Raw genomic sequence first — 23761 nt, forward strand, 5'->3', positions numbered from 1 at the left:
ATTATTATAGGAACCTAAATGGACAGTCTCCCACATTTCTGAAAAATGTTTTTAATTCATGTCCTCTGGAAGACTCATCTCTTTTCTGTCTCTCAGACATCTCAGCAGTTCATTTTTCCTATTTTTCCCAGCAGAAACTCTTTTTATAATGCAGATGGATGTCCACATTCTTTTCCTTGAAAAGTTATTGTGTAGCCATTATTCTAGGCTATTCTGGGTTCCTACTCATCCTCTGATTTCTGTAAGTCTCCATGTGGTCCATTGTAGTTCTCCAACACTGTGGAACTTTTCAGAAAGAATTGAAGTATTTTTGCCCTTCCTGGGAATAATGTAGCCACATCTACAAATGTTAGTGCACCTAAATAATGATTTTATGAGAAAAAAAAACAAAGGAAGAAGACAGACAAAGCAAAAGATGTTTTCAGCAGCTACTCCACACACTTGGCTGTTAGAGATATACAAACATAGGTCCATGAGCAGAGAGGCTGTCAAGGTCTTTTACTAGGGTGTATTATATCTATAGTTCTTAGAGATTTAAATTTGACCAAAATATTTCAGATTGGTGAGTTTCATTTTACTTTTTTATATATCAGTTTTTATGTTTATAAAATGAAAGTAATTCATATCTCACAAGGACATTGAGATGTATATGAAAGTACTTTAAGTTGTTTGGCTAAAAGACATAAAATATCTATAGATATGTACTATAATCACAGCCATTCTTTGGTTTAAACAATATATTATGTTTCCATATCTTTAAAATTTAGGATGTAGAATCAGAGGTGGTAGTGTTGTTTCTAACTTAAGACATTCTACCTAAAATTTATATTAAACAACTAAAATATAACATTTTAAATTTATTTTCCATTGCAGTGGGGAAGGAGCTACATTTACACAGTCTCATCATCATTTGCCTTCTAGGTATTCACGTCCCCAAGCTCATTCTTCAGCCTCAGGTAATATATTTGAAAAAGCCTAGGAAAATACTCTTTTAAGTAGGTTACCTGGGAAATCATTGAGAGTAAATATAAATAAACAAATATCCAGGGCTTTTTTTTTTCCCCTGCAAAATGGGTATTATAACACTAAAAGCATGGTCAGTTTCACTGTGCTTACTTTTCTTGATAAAATGATCTCTAATTCTCCTTATGTACCTACTTAATTTGTATTGCTATTAATGAATCCTCAAATACGTGAAATCTCCTAAGTTGCTATAAGTTAATTTTTTTACATGATTTCAATGGCTTTTTCTTTTTTGCATTTGAAGGAGGAATTAGAAGGTCTTCATCTATGTCTTATGTTGATGGCTTCATAGGGACATGGCCCAAAGAGAAAAGGTAAACAAAGATAATTACTTTTAGTGTATTCAGATTATTAAGAAATGCAAATTGCATCTGTGTCTTTTATTGATAACCAAATTGCTAAAACTTTTAATTAGTTCCTAAATTTGAAAAAGGCAGTATAGGCAGAGAGAGAGGTAAAAGAGGCTAACTTTAAAAAGTAGCTGGATAGCCATCCCCTTACCTTGAAGACAGTATGATTATGAGAACTGGGGAAAGAAAGGAAATGTAATTTCAAATAATTCTTGTTAAATGATACTAAAAATCATTTCTAGGATTTTTAAAGGATTTTTCTCTTTAACTTTTTAGATCATCAGTGCATGGCGTATCATTTGATATTTCTTTTGATAAAGAAGATAGTGTACAGAGATCCACTCCAAACCGAGGAATCACTCGTTCTATTAGTAATGAAGGACTTACTCTGAACAACAATCGTGTATCTAAACACATTAGGAAAAATTTGTCCTTCAAGCCAATAAATGGAGAAGAGGAAGAGGAGAGCATTGAAGAAGAACTTAATATAGATTCTCACAGTGACCTCAAATCTTATGTGCCCCTTAACACAAATGAACTAAATTCTAATGAGAATATTCATTACAAGCTTCCAAATGGAGCTTTACAAAATAGAATACTTCTAGATGAGTTTGGCAATCAGATTGAGACACCAAGCATTGAAGAAGCATTACAAATAATTCATGATACTGAAAAATCTCCTCATACACCTCAGCCAGACCAAATTGCTAATGGCTTCTTTCTTCATAGTCAAGAAATGAGTATCCTAAATTCAAATATCAAGTTAAATCAGTCTAGTCCTGATAATGTAACTGATACAAAAGGTGCCTTGAGTCCCATAACTGACAATACTGAAGTAGACACTGGAATTCATGTTCCTTCAGAAGATATTCCTGAAACTATGGACGAAGATTCTTCATTGAGAGATTATACTGTAAGCTTGGACTCTGACATGGATGATGCATCTAAATTTCTTCAGGATTATGATATACGAACCGGCAACACCAGAGAAGCTTTGAGTCCTTGTCCAAGTACTGTAAGTACCAAGTCTCAGCCAGGCAGCAGTGCTTCTTCTAGTTCTGGAGTTAAAATGACCAGTTTTGCTGAACAAAAGTTCAGGAAACTGAATCATACTGATGGAAAAAGTAGTGGAAGCAGTTCTCAAAAAACGACACCAGAGGGCTCTGAACTTAATATTCCTCATGTGGTTGCTTGGGCACAAATTCCAGAAGAAACAGGGCTTCCACAGGGACGGGACACTACCCAGCTCTTGGCTTCTGAGATGGTGCACCTTAGGATGAAACTAGAAGAAAAAGGCGTGCTATAGAAGCCCAGAAGAAGAAAATGGAAGCTGCTTTTACCAAACAGAGACAGAAAATGGGAAGGACAGCATTCCTTACTGTAGTGAAAAAGAAAGGGGATGGAATTTCTCCTCTACGAGAGGAAGCAGCAGGTGCAGAAGATGAGAAAGTATATACTGATCGAGCAAAGGAAAAGGAATCACAAAAAACTGATGGACAAAGGAGCAAGTCACTGGCAGATATAAAAGAGAGCATGGAGAATCCTCAAGCCAAATGGCTAAAGTCTCCAACTACACCTATTGATCCTGAGAAGCAGTGGAACCTGGCAAGCCCCTCAGAAGAAACTTTAAATGAAGGAGAGATTTTAGAATATACCAAATCCATTGAAAAGTTAAATTCATCCCTGCATTTTCTACAACAAGAAATGCAACGCTTGTCACTTCAGCAGGAGATGTTAATGCAGATGAGAGAGCAACAATCTTGGGTGATTTCACCTCCACAACCCTCTCCACAGAAACAGATTAGAGATTTTAAGCCTTCTAAGCAGGCAGGCCTGTCATCAGCCATTGCACCATTCTCCTCAGACTCCCCTCGTCCTACTCACCCATCTCCACAGTCTTCTAACAGGAAAAGCGCATCTTTTTCTGTTAAAAATCAAAGGACTCCTAGGCCAAATGAGTTAAAAATAACACCTTTGAATCGAACCTTGACACCCCCTCGGTCTGTGGATAGCCTTCCTCGGTTAAGGAGGTTTTCACCAAGTCAAGTTCCTATTCAGACTAGGTCATTTGTATGTTTTGGGGATGATGGAGAACCTCAGTTAAAGGAATCCAAACCTAAAGAGGAAGTTAAAAAGGAGGAATTGGAATCCAAAGGGACTTTGGAACAGCGTGGACATAATCCAGAAGAAAAGGAAATCAAACCTTTTGAGTCAACAGTCTCTGAAGTCCTATCACTGCCTGTCACAGAGACTGTATGTCTGACACCAAATGAGGACCAATTGAATCAACCCACAGAACCCCCTCCTAAACCCGTTTTCCCACCCACTGCTCCAAAAAATGTTAATCTGATTGAAGTTTCCCTCTCAGATTTGAAACCCCCTGAAAAGGCTGATGTACCTGTTGAAAAATATGATGGAGAAAGTGATAAAGAACAATTTGATGATGACCAGAAAGTATGCTGTGGATTCTTTTTTAAGGTGTAGTATTAATCTGCATAGTTTTGGGCATCTTCATTAGATGAGTGTGGTTGTGTTGGATTTGTTTTTTTTTTCAGTTGACATGATTACTTCTTTCAGTAGCAGTCCCTTTTGATACAAGTCCATCCCCGTGGACTGTAGTCACATTCAAGCACACTGTGGTTTCCAGTATGGACTCAAAGCTGTAGTAAATCCTTTTATCACATGTTAAGATATATTCTTTGGTTTTGCTCCTCTACTGCTCTTTCTCACTTTAACAAAAGCCTTTTAAAAATTAAGCTACTCAGTTCTCTTCAGAGAGTGATTCCATTTTGTCTCTTAATCATGTAACACTGCCATTTTTTTAAACAGAATGCTACTCTAGACACTAATCGATATTAAAATTGACCGTCTAGAGACTCTGTTCCTTGCAGAGAAAGGGAAACAAAGGGGAAGAAAATCATTAGTGTAACACAGGCAGTGCCTCTGTTGCTTCATTTCTATTCCATTCATTTCCGTATCTTCACCAGCCCATTACTCATCTGCTGGGCTATGGTTACAGCTTCTTGACTGGGCCATCTGTCTCCAATCATGCCATTCAAACCCTTTAGCACAACATTCAGGGACTTTCACAGATTTACCTAAATCTTTTTGTCTAGCCTCTTCCCTGTAATTTTATTTTGTACTGTTCTTTAAGATTAACTTCAAGCTTCATCTAAAGCCTTTTATAATTCAGTCAAGGTCAAATGTTTCATCATTTGTCTATCTATTGTATCCTTAATATACTTACACCTGTCCTGTGTCCTGGAGTTTTCAACTGTTTCGTATGATTTGCTTTGTCTCTTAGACCATGACCTCCTAGAGGTGCTGCATCTTTTTATTTTTATTTATTTGTTTATTTTTTGAGACAGAGCCTCGCTCTTGTTGCCCAGGCTGGAGTGCAATGGCGCGATCTCAGCTTACCGCAACCTCTGTCTCCTGGGTTCAAGCAATTCTCCTGCCACAGCCTCCTTAGTAGCTGGGATTACAGGCATGTGCCACCACCATGACCGGCTAATTTTGTATTTTTAGTAGAGACAGGGTTTCTCCATGTTGGTCAGTCTGGTCTCGAACTCCTGACCTCAGGTGATCCACCCGCCTCAGCCTCCCAAAGTGCTGGGATTACAGGCATGAGCCACTATGCCCAGCCAAGGTACTGCATCTTTTTAATTCCCATAGTATAGTAAAGTGTCTGGCAAACTACAATATATGTAATTTGATAGATGAAGACCTATATGAATGTTTGAACTAATTGCTTGAATGGTGTCTTCTGACTTTCTCCATTCAGAGTTAAATCTCTCTCTGGGTTTCTATACAAAGCCTGTTGTTTGTGCCTCTTCCCCTTGTGATTTTTTTAGGCTCCTTGACCAGAGGTACCGTATATTTTAATATATGTAATATCTGACACTATGTTGTGAATGTATTAAGACACCAAAGAAATGTTTATTGAATTACACATTGGCAGGGACAGTTGACAAGGAGACATTAGGACAGTGAACCACTTCTACACCAGCTTGTTACTTTGCTGAATTCTGAAGCATTTTGGAAGCCCCCTGAGAACTAGGGCTGGCCCTAAGGATTCAGGTAGAAACTAGGGCAGGCCCAGGAGGCCTACAGATAACGAACTAACTCTCAAATTAAAAGAGCTGTAGAGGAGAAGTATAATCACGCCCGTCTTTTCCTCAATGGAAAAATTTTCATTATATTTCAGAACCTATCAAGCAGCTTAGACTGTCAGTACCTCAACTCAAAATCATGCAGCAGTAGTTTCATTTATGTGATACAACATTGGGTGGCTAATTTTGGGATGTTTTTGCTTGAGGTATTTTTACTGAGCTTATATTTCAAGTAAAATTCAAATGCAATTCTAAAAATTGGTGGGGGAACTCTGTAAGTTACTAAGTTAGGGTTAAAAAAATCTTTTGTGTTTTTTTGTTTTTATGGTTGTTCTTTGCAAATCTCATAAGTTTTGACAGAGTGTAATTAAATAAGTTTGCGTGTCCTCTTTTATTGATGGAACTGTTACCACTGTAGTTCAGTTCTTCCTTCATAATTCCTGAACCACATCCACATTCAGAAGGGTTGTAATAGAGAGTTCAAACTTTCAGTTATAGAACTAACCACAAAATGTGACTGTAACAGTTGAAAATGAGAATATTGGTACCTAAAATGTTTCATCGTTTTCAATGAAATTCGTTCTTAGGATGATCAAAAAGCAGAAAATGATATGGCAATGAAACGGGCAGCTTTGTTGGAGAAAAGATTAAGAAGGGAAAAGGAAACTCAACTCCGGAAACAACAGTTGGAAGCAGAAATGGAGCATAAGAAGGAGGAAACAAGGTAAAGGAAATTGCTGGGTCAGTGCTAGATCTGAACTTTAATGATGCATGGGCATATTTAGAAAAAGTTGGTAAGTACTCAAAGAGGTGGTCTCTCATTAATTTTTATTAACAGATTTTTTTCAGAGAAGTTTGTAGTATAGATAGAGAGCTGGATCAGTGCTACTTTTTGGTGCTTTGTAGAAATCAATTTATTTTCCCAAAGTATTGCCTAATTTTACATTTTTATCTTAAGTTTAAGGCATCACGTGGTAAAGTTCTCTAGAAACATTAATTTCAATAATTAATTTAAATGTTTAAAAAACATTAAAATAACTTTCCTGGGAGACATGTATACACACACACGCGCGCGTAGATACATACACATACGACCTAAATTATCTCAAATACCTTTATTTTTTTTAATTTCTTTGACTCTTCCTTCCCTCCTTTATTTATTTATGCTTAATCCCATGTCTCAGCAGAATCATCAAGTAATCAAGTACCTTTTAAATGAACCATTTATTCCCCAAGGTGATGAAATAGAATTCTCCCTTCTCATATCAAATACATAACTCCTGTGTGGTTTGTCTTTGGTATGCAGAATAAATACTGTAACCATTTGATTTCTTAGGCGTAAAACTGAGGAGGAACGTCAGAAGAAAGAAGATGAGAGAGCACGCAGAGAATTTATTAGGCAAGAATATATGAGGCGGAAACAACTGAAACTAATGGAAGATATGGATACAGTAATTAAACCCCGTCCTCAAGTAGTAAAACAAAAAAAACAACGACCAAAATCTATTCACAGAGATCATATTGAATCCCCCAAAACACCGATAAAGGGTCCTCCAGGTAACATAGCTTATTATGAAGAGTCTGTTCATAAAAAACACCAGCTTGGTTGGTTTGTCGTACTAACTTGGTTGTACTTTGATATGCAGAATTGGATACACACTTTGAGATTATGCATGCTCCCTTTTGGAAAACCAAAATGAGCAAATGAAGTTTTTAATGAATTGAATGTATTATGTGTGCATGCATATATTCAGCAGAACAAATGTGAATGATGAAAATCAAATCTAAATATTAATCTATTAGGGAACTCTGCCCTCAGATATAATCTCCTTGAACTATTAACTGCCCTTTACATACTTACAAATTTAAGAAATGTTATATGCATGAAATGTACAAGAAACATGTTGGTATAATAAAGAATGCAAGATCAAGAGTTCATAAATCCCTCCTTCGAGATAGAAATGGTTGAAAATCCAAATTTATAATATCTGGAGTTGAGAGAACATATTTCCTTTAAAAGTCAATATGCATACTTCTTCTTCTTCTTCTTCTTCTTATTATTATTATTATTATTATTATTTGAAACGGGGTCTCAGTCTCTTGCCCAGGCTAGAGTGCAATGGTGTGATCATGGCTCACTGCAGCCTCCACCTGCCTGGGTTCAGGTGATCCTCCCACCTCAGCCTCCTGGGTAGCTGGGACTACAGGTGAGTGCCACCATACCCAGCTAATTTTTTTGTATTTTTTGTAGAGATGGGGTTTCACCATGTTGTTTAGGCTGGTCTCGAACTCTTGGGCTCAAGTAATTGGCCTGCCTTGGCCTCCCAAAGTACTAGGATTATAGGTGTGAGTCACTGTGCCTCGCCATACTCTTTATTTTTAAAAAATCTTGGGCAGGGATAAATTTGTAAAAAGAAAAGAAATCTTTATTAAAACCAAATGCCGTGGAAGTTTTTTAGAGAATTCTCATAGTTATACCAAACCTGAGGAAAAATAACATAATATTGACTATTTAAAGAGAACTCTGTATTCAGGCCTGTAAAACTAATTGATATAATTTTCTACCTAGAATTTAGATACTATGAAATTTTTTTTTTTTTTTTCTGTAGGATCACAGTATCATGTCTCATATTAACACTTTCCTTTTGGAATGCAAGTTAGTTTTATCATTGTTTCCTAAAAGTAGGTTCCTTGCTAATTTTAAATAGATTGTGTATATATGCATGCAAGCATATTATGTGTTTAAATTAAAAGTACAGAGAAAAGGAAAAGAAACTATAGAAGCTCAATTTTTATATGCTGGTGTTATCTAATGAACAGACTCTTTGCTAGTTGCTCCTTTTAAATTTCTAATTTTGTTTTTATTCAGGATCATGAATTTATCGTGTTTTTTCAGTCTCTAGCCTTTCTTTGGCATCGCTGAACACAGGTGATAACGAGAGTGTACATTCAGGCAAGAGGACGCCAAGGTAAATCCATAACATACGAATATTTTTACAGAAAAGAATATAGTACCTGCAGTAACACAGACGCTAAGTAAAAATTCTTTTGTGTTTTTATTTTATATTTTGTAATGACTAAATCATAATCACAAATTTTTCTAAGTTTTGCTGACTTAGGACCATTTGAGTTTCTGTTAAAAGAAATTATGTAAAAAGGTCTGTTCATTTTTCAGTGCTTTTTGTCTTTTAGAATTTAGAATTATTGACATTGATAACATACTTTTTATAAGCTATGAAACATTAACAGTAATTGTACATCAGTAATTCCTAATATGATTATTATTAAATCACAGTCAGTAGAATGAGAGTACCACCTTCTCTAGTCTATCACCCACTAATACAAAGGAGTTTTCCCCATTAGAATAATTCCAAAGTGGGTTGCCTGTGACTTAGGAAAGATCTCGTTTGTATTTTCTTTCTCTAGTATATAGATTAGAAGCTAAAAGTCAGTATTTTATTACTTTATACTATAATATCATATCAGAAGAGAACATTTCTAGTGACAATCATCATCTTCGAGTTCTTATCTTTGTATTACCATCCTTTGTGTTATTTGCCTATTTTCACATTGAAAAACATTCATTCTTTCCATAGATATTTATAGAATGCTTACTGTGTTCTAGGAACTTGGATGTGTAGCCGTGAATAAGACAATGTTATATTATTTTTTATTATTTATTTATTTTCAATTAATTAATTAATTTATTTATTTATTTTTGAGACGGAGTCTTGCTCCATTGCCCAGGCTAGAGTGCAGTGACATGATCTCGGCTCACTGCAACCCCTGCCTCCTGGCTTCAAGCGATTCTTCTGCCTCAGCCTCCTGAGTAGCTGGGATTACAGGCGCGTACCACCACGCCTAGTTCATTTTTGTGTTTTTGGTAGAGACGGGGTTTCATCATATTGGCCAGGCTGATCTCGAACTTCTGACCTTGTGATCTACCTGCCTTGGCCTCCCAAAGTGCTGGGATTACAGGCATGAGCCACCGCGCCCGGCCTCATCATACTGTTTTTAGGCCTTTAGGTTGATTTTGGTTGGTACTTTCACGTATACCATCTGGGCCCCATTTTTTCTCTGAGACATAAAATATATTTTATTTTCTAATTAGATCAGAGTCTGTAGAAGGCTTCTTATCTCCAAGTCGTTGTGGCAGTCGAAATGGAGAAAAAGACTGGGAAAATGCATCAACAACTTCTTCAGTGGCTTCTGGAACGGAATATACAGGTTAGTGTCTGTACATTTTTAGAGAAATATTTGAATTTAACACACTCTTAAATGGAGGCTGTACTAAAGAAAATTTTATTGGCTCACCTTTGGGCCTTAAACGCAGGTGACTAATAAACAATGAATGCAGGTGGTCACTTTCAGGTAGTTGAGTAAGTTTCTAAACAAAATTATTGATGCCACTTATATCTCATCCCTGTAACCAATGCTGGCCATTTCTGTGTGTAGTTTGGGTCTGCAGAAGTTTTAGAGAAGTTCTACATAGTTCCTCAGTACTGAGTAAAGGCTAGAATCTACCAAGTCCTCTCCCTAATACTGAGATTTCAGGTATCCAGAATTGTGCACCTTTAGCAAGTATTAAGAGGCTCTCAAAGATAAGAATGCATTGAATCTAGGAAGGTATTTAGCCTCACATATCCCCACCAAGTCCTCTTCTAGCTTCTAGATAGGCATGATTGGAATAAAAGCAATGAAGAGTAGAATGTGGGTTAAGGAGACTTATAAATAAATGAAGCAGAAGAGAAATCAGAAGAAATGTCAGCAGCATGTTGAGAGGTAAGATAGGAAGGCATGGGAGAACATGTATGGGGAAGAGCAGAGGGAAAAGGAGATGCCTCCATCTATCCATGATAGAGTGGAAGTGGAAACCCTAGAAAGGCTAGAGGTTAGAACTTGCTGGAGACCCACTCTGTGGCTTTTAATACTACCTCCTACAGCCAGTCTGACAGCCTTTAAGGCCTGGGATTTGACAGTATTTCCATGTTACTCCCTCTGCTTCTCTATGTTAGTTCAGTTGAACAATCTGAAAAAGAAAGGTATTTTTTGCCTTTTGAAAAGACTTAAATTACTCATGGACCCATTAGACTCTAAGCTAACCAGTAACCTTATAGATTTAAGAAAGAAGGTTAAATAGGCAGTATGACAGTTACAGCAATATTTTATTTTTAGTACTGCTCTCACAGGGTACTCCAGAAGGCCATAGGAACATCCTCCATATCTCTGGGTGGATAAAACAATGTTTTGGTTGGATTGCAGCCAGTAAGAGGCCTTTAAGCACAGAATTTGGTCTTCTATTACAGTATTTCAGCAGTGTAGGAACAATTACATCATTTTAAAATAGTAGTATTTCTGACTTAGGAATGTTATTTTTATTATTGTTGTTAAATCCCTACCATAGGACCAAAGCTCTACAAAGAACCCAGTGCAAAATCCAATAAGCACATAATACAGAATGCTTTAGCTCATTGCTGTTTGGCTGGAAAAGTAAATGAAGGTCAGAAGAAAAAAATACTGGAGGTAAGCATGTTTGCATGAAAATTAAATTTGGCGAACTGTAGAAGTCTTTTATCCATTCAAGAGAATGTACTCTCATGGGCCTAGAATTTCAACAGCATGTAAAAAGATCTATAGCTAGACGTTTTCATTATCAGATTTAGTTTACTTTCACATTGGGTTCTGGAAGCCTGCAGATTTGATTAAAGACTAGCAGCAATAGGCTTTAAAATTTGTCATTGTAATAATGTTATAAAATGTGACTAAGAAATTAACATAATTATATAAACTTTATTCAGCAAAATAAAGGGTTTTTATTGGTGGTTTTATGTTGTTTTTGTTTTTTATTTTAAAGGAAATGGAGAAATCAGACGCCAACAACTTCTTGATCTTGTTCCGGGATTCAGGATGCCAGTTCAGATCTTTGTATACTTATTGCCCAGAAACCGAAGAAATCAATAAACTGACTGGGATAGGCCCTAAATCTATCACTAAAAAAATGATTGAAGGACTTTACAAATATAATTCTGACAGGAAACAGTTTAGCCACATACCCGCTAAAACTTTATCTGCCAGTGTCGATGCAATTACCATTCATAGCCATTTATGGCAGACCAAAAGACCAGTAACACCCAAAAAACTGTTACCCACTAAGGCTTAGAAGTTGGGAAATGCTTGCTTCAGAACATTCATGGTAAATTTGCACTTCATGTTTCCTGCCTATAGAAAATCTTTCTAATTGCCAACAAGACTTTTATTAATTAAAACTAGACATTAAGCTCTGTTGTCATGAACAACTGGAATGTAAACCACAGTGTTTTGGAGTGCAGAAGATTCTCACTTAGGTGATAAGTCCAAGTGATGAAGGAAATGTTTTAATTCACAAATGGAGATTTGTATGTGTTATCAGGTTCACTTGCTTGATATTAGATACATTAAAGCACTGAATTTTCGTGGATATTAGTTGGATTTGTTATTGAAATATGGTTAAGATTACAAATTATGTGTTTTATTTGTTGCTTTTTTTTTAACCTTTTAATGTATATTCTTGTCTTCAGATGGTTTATTTTGCTATTTTTCTCTCCTGGGGGTTTATTCTAAGATACCTTTGTATTTTGTTTCATGTGGAGATCATGAGAGTAGGAAATATACCTTCAGAAGTAACTCGCACCTTTCTTATGATGTTAAGAGAAACACTAGTGTTTAGTTTTACAGTAACCCTCATATTTTAGTGGTGTTACCGCATTTGCAAAAATTATTCTGCTAAGTATTTACAACTCTATTTATTATTCACTCAAGTATTAACATTCTCTATTAAATAAGAGGAGGTGTTGTAAAGAGCTGCTAGTAGGTTCGCTTTAAACCACATGAGCTTAACCAAGAATATGTTATAAGAAGTTGCTGATTAAATCAGTGCTGTTTTTACACCACTTCTGGCCAACTCAGAATAATTTAGATTGTTCTTTTAACAAAAAAGGCTTTCTATCTCTTTTAAAGTAAGTCACTTTATAAGTTGGCAGAAGTGAATGACACTTTGAGAGTAGTCTTTCAATCTGAAGATGTAAGACTTCCTGAAACAAGTTCTCAAGAAGTCTTTACATTATATTTATAACTCATATAAAATTATATTTAGAATTTTTAAACATGTACAAAGGGCTACATTTTAATTTTAAAATAGCTTCACATTATTTTACTTATATTGGGTTTTTCTTCGTTTTAATCCTTTTCAAGTGGAATGGCTTAGATTAAGTATACACTTGAAATCTCCTCTACATGATCTTTGTTCTTTAACAGTGTATACCAGAGGGTTAGTTGGGGAAAAACTTCATTCTCAGGAAAAGACTTGAATGATTATGTGACCCTGTTATGTTTCAGTGTTGTGACAACTGTGTAAACTAGGGGGGGAAGACAGTATTGTATCATAAATGAGATGCGTAGTTTGTTTTCTTTCATGGGAAGTAGAGAGAAAAATATATACATTTCTCTAATTGAGTTGTTTAGAGAAAGAACTAATGTCTCATATGATGTATTTACTTATTTTAAAAAAAAAAGAGTAGGAATGAGATGTCCCTGAGCTGTACTTTTCTATTATTATAAGGCCTTTAGGCATCAGTGCATCTGGGTTATCAACATTTTCTCAAATGCTGTCAATATTTTACTGTAATTTATGTTCTTATATTTATGTATATTTGTTAAAACTGTAAAAAAATTTCACAGATTTTTTTCCAATACCTGTGCAAGATACATGTGTAGCTCAGAACTATTTGTGATCTACTGTTTGCATGTAAGAGACCAGGATATGTAACTCTTATATTTTAAGTGTATACATATTGTGTATATAACATATGGATATTAAAAATGGGGAATTGCACATTTTACCTTTTAGACAATAATTTCTATCACAGTTAGAAGGAAATGATTGTCAAATATACATTTAGATTAAAACTACTTTAAAAAATTATAAATGAATCTAATCAAAACGTGAATAGTAGTCAAAAGGATAATTTAATAAGCATTTTATATTACTAAATTTGTTCATTTCAATATTAACTAAATTTCCCTCATCAAAGCAATCTTTTTGATATTACTTAGCTATTATATAAAGAAAATTGGATGCAAGACAATGGAGAAACTATTTAAAACTAAACAGGACCACCCTTTATTCTTAAATTTGTGTGTGTCCAACAGTTGAATTGAATGTCTATAAGGTCTAAAGGTAGAATGTGAATATTGCCACAGAGTTCATTGCTCTCAGTATAAGATTTTACTTTATTAATGCAGAAGGAATATGGATATATTTCTTTAAGTCTGCAGATTTTTTTTATTATGGTGCAGCTTTTTTTTTTTTGAATTATGTTTTTAAAATTATACAGTTGAAAAATATGCCATTTCATAAAGTCTGGGGATTTTCGTCAACCTTACTGAAACACACTGGTGCTTTCATCATCAGAGGTCAAAGTATTATGATAACTATTCCATTAAGTTTGCCAAACATTTGTTGTGATTACCAGTGCAGCCTGTCAAATTCTGCTATTTGACACAGCTTTGGAAAGCCTTTAGTTCTTCCTGGTTTTTCCATTTTGTATTAGAATGACTGTTACAGTTTTATTTGGCTGTTTAAAGCCAAATTCAGCTATTTAATTATGGTTTATGGACACTGTTGAGCAATGTACAGTGTATGGTGTGCTTACCTGTCCACTCTAGAGCATTGCTTACAGGTTTTTTGTTTTTTAAGATGCTGTGCTGTAAAATACTGTCATATTTGCTATTTCCTCGTACAGTGTAGTTTTTCCCCTTTCATTTGAATAAAAGCATGGCACCAAATGACTCCTTTCCTGTCTCTTGAATAAAATGTAGTTTTTAGTAAAATTATTTGAACTTGAGAGAACTCATTACATAGTTTTTCTATCCCCTAACCTATGTTTAAATTTAATAACTTGAATATTCATAACAGGCAACTTGAAATAATTAGACTTTTAAAAATACTAACTTAAGGCAATGTTAAAAAGTCTGTAACTTTCTGTGCTTAGCTCAGACGGTGTACATAGTATGATTTATAAATGTGCTTATCTTACATTAATCTTACTCATACTAATTCACTATCTTTTGGTGAATTGTACCAGAATTAGTGCTCTATGTCTTTGAAACTGAATGGCCAGTGAATTCACTGATCTAGAGTAGCCATGAGAAGCTAGTTTTTGACCATTATTTTATAAGTTTCAGTTTGATTTTGCTGATTCTACTTACTCAAAACAAAGAAAAAAGTGTTTTTTAAGAAAAAAAAGATCTGATAACAAAACTATAAAATAATCTTCATGCATAATTATACACCTGAAGAAATATGTGGTTAGTAGACATAAATGTGGTTCTCTACCTTGGGACCTTTTTGATAGGTTCTGTATCTTCAGGACACAGCTATACTTCCACAATATTTACTAGTACTTTAATTTTCAGAAATAAAAATATTTAACCCTAAGACCCAGGCAACATTAGAAAAATGTACACAATGCCAGGTACGGTGGCTCATGCCTGTAATCCCAGCACTTTGGGAGGCCAAGGCGGGTAGATCACTTGAGGTCAGGAGTTTTGAGACCAGCCTGGCCAACATGGCGAAATCCTGTCTCTACCAAAAAAAAAAAAAAAAAAAAAAAAAAAAAAAAATTAGCCAGGCATGGTGGCAGATGCCTGTAATCCTAGCTACTCGGGAAGCTGAGGCAGAATTGCTTGAACCCAGGAGGCGGAGGTTGCTGTGAGCCAAGATCGCACCTGTGCACTCTAGCCTGGATGACAGAGCAAGACTCTGTCTCGGGGAAAAAAAAAAAAAAAAAAAAGCGTACACAAACCCTAGATCCCCCCCTACACAATAAGAATGTGTTGCTTTATGACTGAAATTGATACTTCTTAACTAGGGCAAAGGAAAATATTCTATATTGAATAGAAACAAACACCTTTATTTCATGATCTGTCTATACAGGAAGATTATAATAAAATTCAGCAAAGGAAATGTAGTTGTAATGTTATGACCTAGGAATTGGCTATTGGAAAAACACATCTATAAAATGAGTATGAAATTCTATCGTCCCTCAGAAGTATATAGATGCTTAAGAAACATATCTTAAAAGAAACAAATGAGATATTAATGATTTTGCCTAATGTGATGGGGTGGGGGAAGTACACAGAAGGTATGTCAGTTGCTCTTCAAATAAGGAGATCAAGAATCTAGTTTCAGTCACCTCCTTTTTGCCCCTGTGGGCATATAGGTCTGGCAACTCATGGCCATATGCTTAGACAACAAAGATTAGTTTTGTACCTGTGTTTAAATCACTGTGGTGATTTGTGTCACAACAAGAGCTAAAAGCAGATAACTTCATAACCGAAGTTATCTCCACCTACAGTGGCTTATTTATGTCAGGCAAATGGGGGCAATTACTACTTTCCATTGAAGAGGTGAAAAGCAAATTAAGAAATGTTTTAAGACTCACTAAGATTTTTTTTCTTAACACATTAAGCAAAGCCTCTATGGTACCTTAGGCTACTAATTCATTTGATTCTTCTTAAACCCAACCTGTTGCTTTAGGTGGTTGAACCTGTGATTCAGCCTTCAGTAGGTGTTAGAGGCATCCCAGAGATAAAGGACACAGGTGGCATGTGTTGTCTACAGCACCTCTACTTCACAGTTACATTCAGCTGCTGTGATTCCTGGCTGACCCTGTTATTCATACTTCAGGGTTTGTGTGTTTATATAGAAAAGGAAATGTGGCTCTCAACCCCCAAAGAAACCATCCACTTAAATACTGCTTTATAGGCCAGGCACTGTGGCTCATGCCTGTAATCCCAGCACTTTGGGGAGGCTGAGGCAGGTGGAGCACCTGAGGTCAGGAGTTCAGAGACAGCCCGGCCAACATGGTGAAACCTTGTCTCTACTAAAAATTCAAAAATTAGCTGGGCGTGGTGGCGGGCTCCTGTAATCCCAGCTACTTGGGAGGCTGAGGCAGGAGAATGGCGTGAACCCGGGAGGCAGAGCTTGCTGTGAGCCGAGATCACACTGCTGCACTCCAGCCTGAGCGACAGAGTGAGACTCACTCTCAAAAAAAAAAAAAAAATTGCTTTATAATTTAAAAGGTTCTTTGCTTTGCTTTCTCTTTTAACTTGCTGCTGCCTGGGAGGAAGTGAGCATTTACATCTCCATTCTACAGATGAGGAAGATGAGACTTTTAAAAGGTTAGTAGCTGTCCCAGGGACTCAAAGCTAGTAAGTGACAGCGTTACAACTGGCATCTAAGGCTTCTGGTTTCAAATCCCCTTACCGTGCCATGTGGTACAGAGTTTCCCACTGCGTTGTACATGTTGTGGAATAAGAATGAGGCTCACAGCTGTACTAGTTAATAATGTGTTCACCATTGGTAGAAAACTCAGAACTTGTGGTTAAAGTGGATTTTGTTCTCTTGCCCAAGACTTAACCATCATCAACACAACAACAGCTAAAATCAGATGGTTACGCTTACCTACTGTTTAATATCTAGATTCGTAAGGATGGGAGAATGGAGAAATTGCGAAAGTGGTGAAAACAAATTCTGATAACAGGTTGATCAGAAGGATCTAGGAAACAGTTATTAGATGAAAGGGGCTAGGTAGGTCACAAAGGTAAGGCGCGGTGGCTCACGCCTGTAATCCCAGCACCTTGGGAGGCTGAGGCGGGCGGATCACGAGGTCAGGAGATCGATACCATCCTGGCTAACGTGGTGAAAACCCGTCTCTACTAAAAATACAAAAAATTAGCCGGGCATGGTGGCGGGCACCTGTAGTCCCAGCTACTCAGGAGGCTGAGGTAGGAGAATGGCGTGAACCCGGAAGGTGGAGCTTGCAGTGAGCTGAGATCACGCCATGGCACTCCAGCCTGGGCGACAGAGCAAGACTCCATCTCTAAATAAATAAATAAATAAATAAATAAATAAATAAATAAATAAATAGTGAATTTTGACTTGCAGAGACATCAGTTCTGTTGATAGGGCCTTGAGGTCCTCATTTATGATGAGAACAAAGCTAACTGTAAACTGCATCCTCTTTCTTAGCCAGAGGCTAAGTACAAATATTTTTGTATACAGTAGGAAATGAGTTTGTGCTTGTATTCTTTATCCTTATAGTCTCAACACAATCGGTATTCAATAAATATTTGTCAAATGAATACATGAAAGGAAGACTATGCAGTCCCGCCTCAAAATTGAAAATCAAATTCAAAACGTGTTCTGATTTCTGCTAGGTCACCCCTAATTTCTTACTATAGATATTTTTGCCCCCAAAATATAAACCCAAAGTTGGCTTTTCTGCTCTGACTCCCTCTGGTTCATGCCATTTCAAAGGACCCAGATGCAGCTTGAAAATCTGAACTATTGGTCACCATGACACAATGATGTGCTGTTCCCTTTTACCTCTCTCCAGCTCCTTTCACAAATTATGGGCCAGTCTCAAGGCTCAGTTATTCATGTTCTGCTGCCTCCACTCTTTCCAAGAAGGCCTTCCATATCAGCTTTGACTGACACCTCCATTCAGAATCTATATCTCCAGCCCTGAAAGCCCCCTCTGGGCCCACTCATGCATCTAACTGCCATCTCAACGTTTTCACCTGGGAGTTCCAATGTCATCTTCAACTCAATCTGTTGAAAAACCAAAAGTCAACCTGATTTTACAACTTCCTTATAAAATCAAGTCTGCTTCCTGACAGCCAGCCACCAAGACTGAAAGGTCTTATCCCTTCCTCTCTTGTCTAACACAGAAGACAGCCTCGTGCCCAGACAGCCACCAAATGCTATCAAATATTTATACTTGGAAACTGCTCCTTATCCCTGCTGCCACCAGCTTCAAGTCCAGGCACCAAAAGCTTATGCCTAACTGCAAGAACCTTCAAGTGGTCTTTCCCTAATTCGATTTCACCCTCCAAAGTGTCTTGCAAAATCTAACTTTCTGAGATTTATCTTAAAAGTTCAACATTGTTTTTATTTTGAATTGCAGGGAGGATGGGGGTGGGGTGTTGAGGTGGTGGTACTCTGTGCAGTGCTTGGAACCACTAAAGGTATTGATCCTGTTTTTCAGGCTGCTCCTAGACACAGACCTTTTCTTCAGAAAAGCTGACCTGCTTCAATCTTGATAGAAGTCAGGATATCACAATCTGCCTTATATCAAAGTTATTTGTACTTTACAGCTAATCTCCAATAATGTGTAAGCTTCCTGTAAGGGTGCACCATGTCACATTCTTTGTATCTGTTACATTACCCGATAACAGTGCTTGCCCCACAGTAAGAAGGGGCTGTTTACAAAGTCGACTGGAATCAAAAGTGATATTAAGAATTGGTTTTGGCCCGGGCGTAGTGGCTCACACCTATAATCCCAACACTTTGGGAGGCCGAGGCAGACAGATCACTTGGAGTCAGGAGTTCAAGACCAGTCTGGCCAGCCTGGTGAAGCCTTGTCTCTAAAATACTAAAAATACAAAAACTAGCTGGGCGTGGTGGCGCATGCCTGGAGTCCCAGCTACTCAGGAGGCTGACGCAAGAGAATCACTCGAACCCAGGAGGTAGAGGCTGCAATGAGCTGAGATTGCACCCACTGCACTCAAGCCTGAGTGACAGAGCAGAACTCCATCTCAAAAAAAAAAAAAAAAAAGGAATTGGTTTCATTGATCAGTAGCAGGATCACAGCACTGTAGAGGGAGCCTCTACCAATGCCAAGGGAATGCTGCCAAATTCCTGTTGCAAATACGTGGAAATTTACACTAACTCTCTGTGAAATCACTGAAAAGTAATGGCAAATCATAGGTTCGAAGCTCCTGTGGGCAGAATAATTGCTACAAAGAGAAAATGTTACTTCCTTTCCAAACAAATTCTGGGGCCATTTTTGTATTGGGGATGTCCCTATTGCTTGTCTTTTAAGTTTCTGATTTTTGTTTTGTTTTGTTTTGTTTTTTTACCTTTAAAAGAACGCTTGAGCTACAAAAACCTGCAGTGGAAGAAAGGAGTCTCACTTTCCTTGAAAGCTACACTCTTCTCCTCCAGCCTCCCCTCCCTTCCCTGACCCCCTCCCGCATGTCCCCTAAGAGGCATCAATGACATCCGGGGTAGATGGGGGGCCCTGGGACAATCACACAGTTGCAGGCCACAAGGCTTTCACATTGAGTCATCTCCTTAGCAGTGTAGGCTGAAGCTGAGTCTCATGTCTAACCCACATGGTGCCCTTTCCCAGCTACCCCATATTTAGTACCTGAAAGTTTCTGAAGTAAGTGAACATCTGAAACGTTCTGCAGGGCCTCTGGCATCCAGGGTGGGGCTTCTCATCTGGTGTGTGCCAGCCGTTCCTTAGATGTTGAGCGTGCAGGGTAGGGGCAAGAGCTATTGCTGTCTTCTGTCCTCTAATACCCTGTCCCTACTACCCTCCCTGCCACCACACACACACACACACACACACACACACACACACACACACACACCACACAGACACACGGTCTCAGGGCTATGTGGTCTATGGGAAACCTCACCTAGGTAGCCAGTCAGTAATAGTGAATAAAGTAGAGGACTCCCCATTCCCAGTTCAATGCTTATCAAGAGAGGTTGTAAAAACCAGGAGATGTGGCTTTGCAAGATTTTCCTCACCCTCAGGACTCAAGTTACTGTTAACCCCTCCATCAACCACAACTGACTTGGCAAAAGGCCCCCTGTCTCTCTGTGCTTCCGTCCTGTCAGCAGTTTCTCAGCAGCATCCAGACTGTCACCTTGTAGAAATCACCATTAGGATGATACCAGGCACCAGGCACTGTGGTGGTCAAATCTTGAAGAGTCAAATCTTGGGAGTCTCTCTTTATAGAATCCCAATCCAATCCCCAAAACATTTATTGACCACCCACTATGTGGAAAGAAAGCACCGTGACCTGGAGGGTAGGAGAAGCAGTGCAAGCAGCTGAGTCTAGCAGAAACTAAAGCCGTTCTTCACGATGCTGCCAGCCAGGGAATGGAGTGAGCCCATTAGCTCAGACCCAGCATGGGCAGCACCTTCCACAAAGGGTGCCTCATTTGATCTTCACAACACCCCTATCAGGTGGATATTATCATGCCTATTTTAAGATGTGGAAACTGGAGCCCAAGATCACACAGCTATCAAGTTATAAAGTGGACATTTAAACTGGACTCTGACCACTAATAATCTGATCTGGTTGTTCACTAATCAGAAACAGACAAAATGACATATAAGAAATTGATATTGGCTGGGCACAGTGACTCACAGTTGTAATCCCAGCACTTCAGGAGGCCAAGGTAGGAGGATCGCTTGAAGCCAGGAATTTGAGACCAGCCTGGGCAATATAGTGAGACCGTGTCTCTAAAAAAAGTAAAAAATAAAATTAGCCAGGCATGGTGGTGTGTACCTGTAGTCCCAGCTTCTCAGGAGGCTGATGCAGGAGGATTGCCTGAGCTGAGGAATTTGAGGCTGCAGTGAGCTATGATCGCACTGGGCTACACGGTAGCCTGGGCAACAGAGCAAGCCCCTGTCTGCAAAAAAATAAAAAATAAAAATAAAAAGAAGAAGAAATACATATAATTTTAAAAGAAGAAGAAATGCATCTAATAAATTCTATATCATGACACAGAGCAAGGTTTTAAAAAATATATTTTTTAAATTTAATAAATGATGTTAAAGCTAGATAGAAATATGAAAAAATCGATTAAACACTAGGTAAATTTTAAAATATGAAAATTATTTTTTAATGACAGACTGCATCTTCTTACATTGTCAAAGAGAAAGTAACATTCTAAACTCTGAAATTGCTAATAGCAACAAATTTGACTATGAAAATGTAAAACTAAAATAAATAATAGCTAAGAAAAGAATTTGGAGAAATATTTGAATCAAGTGGAATGAAACATGATTCATCCTAAATATATAGTTTGTACAAATTAATAAGAAATACATAGATTATAATAAATATGTGAAGGACATGAGTAAAATGGTTCACTTAAGAGGAAATAAATAGATTTTCCATCTTATTTATAAACAAGTGCAAATTGAAATGAGGTACCATTTTACTTCACTGCCTGTTACAATGGAAAATATATGTTACTGATGAACATCTCTAAGAAGACTGTGTTGAACCTTATACTGTCATACAATGCCAGTGACATTCTAAACTACTAATCACTGTAAGCATTTGTATCAAGCAATAAAAATTTTCATAGCCTTTGCTACCAAATTTGTATTTATAACATATATATGTTACATGATAGAGTCCATAACATGTTATAAATACATATAAAAATATGTATAAATGCATATTTACATGTATTTATAACATAAATACAAGAGTATGTTATAACAATACAATAATACATAATATTTATATTATGTATTATTACATAATACATAAATAATACATAACAATACATAATATTTATAACAAATACAAGAGTATGTTATAAAAACAGTATAAAAGAAAAAATCATCAGTGCAATTATTCATTACAAATTTCTATAACAGTTAAAAATATTAGAAACATCCTAAATATCCATATTTAAGGGTTTAGAAAATTAAGCAGCATAGACTTGTGGATTTATATGATATTGAGAATACTGTGTACGCTCTAATTACAGATATGACTTTGAAACAACTGTGTAAAAAATGTGAAGGATATCTGAAATGGAATATTTAAAAATAGAAAATCTAAAAATAATAAGATTACAAATGAATACTTTTGAAAATGTCCTTCACTGGCTAAGTTTGGTTGTGCAGCGGTAGCAGGTCCAAGATGACTACTTCTTCTCTATTCTGTAATGTGATTAGATGGCTTTTATGATTAAAAATATAAAGGCAAATACAATTTACTTAAAATGTTACGATTCTTTGTACAGAAAAATTAAAATTGGAAAAAATAAGTTACAAGAACTTAAATATAACCTGTAAGGGGGCAAAAAGAAACCTACTCTGGAAAACAATTTAGCCTGAAGCATTGGATATTTATTTAAAGTATCTCCTCTGTTCTCAGGCTTGTGCTAATCACCCTGATAGGTAGAGAGAAGCTCCTCCTCGCCCTGAGAAGTTAATAATCCCATAGGCAAGGCAAGACGGAGCCACGTAACAGTCGCCCTGGTGGTTCCAGCAGTGCACAGAGAGGAAGTCCTATTAGGGATGGAGGTCAGAGAAGGCTCCCAGGGGTGAGATGTGTACACAGCCTGTAAGGGTGTGTTTCTATTAGTTGACTTGTGTGTGATCCTGTGGGGAGGCCTCCTGAAGGGTGAAAGAGCAGTCTCGTGCTGTTGGCCTTGGTCACTGAAACCGGGCTGGGCACCCCGGGAGGCCAGGCCCAAGGCAGTGTCCCTGGCTCTGATCTTTGCTGCTTCTTCCCATCCAGACAAGTTCAGTAAGGCCCACGGACAGCACCCAGGCCTCAGCAGAGAAAATTCAGCATATGCTGTGGGCCACAGACTTCCCTTAGGTATGAGATGATGGCCCAGGAAGCAAGTAGCTCTGTGTTTTTTAAAATGAACAACCTACTTCTACTTCCCTTCAACCCCCTTCCTATACTCCCCTCTTGGTCTGCTTGCCCCATTCTTTGTTTTCACCTGGCGGCTTTGCTGCTGTTCATCTCTAGCTTTCAGGATCGCTCACACTCTCTGAGCCCTAGACTGAGGTGTGCCCAAGGGGGTAAAGTCCAGCAACACTGGGTCTGTCTCTGATGGTCTCTGGGCTCTGGCAGGCAAGCACTGCCCCTGCTAGCCTTCTAGGGGAGGAGGCTGCAGCCCCCTACTCCACCCCGGATGTGGGCACCACTCACCAGCAACCACATGCTCAGACATTAGAAAAAAGGTCTAAAAGGTCTAAAAAAGGTCTAATGTCTGGGGTGGGTCTTCAGGGGAAAACCAAGCCCAGAGGTCGAAATGCCTGTGAAGGGAAGGTCCAGACCATTCATTACCTAGCCTCTTCTCTTCCTTGCCCATCTTGTAATTGGTGTGGGAGAAATTCTTGACAGGTGCAGCCTGAACACTGCATGCCCAACTCTCTGTGAGCTCTAGGACCATTTTCTTTTGAGATGGAGTCTCGCTCTTTCACCCAGGCGGGAGTGCAGTGGCTTGGATCTCAGCTCACTGCAACCTCTGCCTCCTGGGTTCAAGTGATTCTCCCACCTCAGCCTCCTGAGTAGCTGGGACTGGTGCGTGCCACCATGCCTGGCTAATTTCTGTATTTTTAGTAGAGACGGGGTTTTACCATGTTGGCCAGGCTGGTCTCGATCTCCTGACCTCAA

General features: G+C 37.8%; 1 protein-coding gene across 1 annotated transcript in view; it reads left to right on the top strand.

The window, feature by feature from the left end:
• The window catches only part of CAMSAP2 (calmodulin regulated spectrin associated protein family member 2), a 119557-nt gene extending 105246 nt beyond the window's left edge, over window positions 1-14311 (top strand). Inside the window, 10 exon segments of the mRNA XM_010362669.2 lie at window positions 874-956; window positions 1268-1337; window positions 1650-2659; window positions 2662-3851; window positions 6073-6209; window positions 6822-7042; window positions 8382-8454; window positions 9597-9712; window positions 10890-11008; window positions 11340-14311. Coding sequence (XP_010360971.2) covers window positions 874-956; window positions 1268-1337; window positions 1650-2659; window positions 2662-3851; window positions 6073-6209; window positions 6822-7042; window positions 8382-8454; window positions 9597-9712; window positions 10890-11008; window positions 11340-11645 — 3325 coding nt within the window. The 3' untranslated portion in view covers window positions 11646-14311.
• The last annotated feature ends 9450 nt before the right edge of the window (window positions 14312-23761 follow it).

The sequence above is a fragment of the Rhinopithecus roxellana genome, chromosome 1, assembly GCF_007565055.1.
Source record: "Rhinopithecus roxellana isolate Shanxi Qingling chromosome 1, ASM756505v1, whole genome shotgun sequence".
Classification (NCBI taxonomy): domain Eukaryota; kingdom Metazoa; phylum Chordata; class Mammalia; order Primates; family Cercopithecidae; genus Rhinopithecus; species Rhinopithecus roxellana.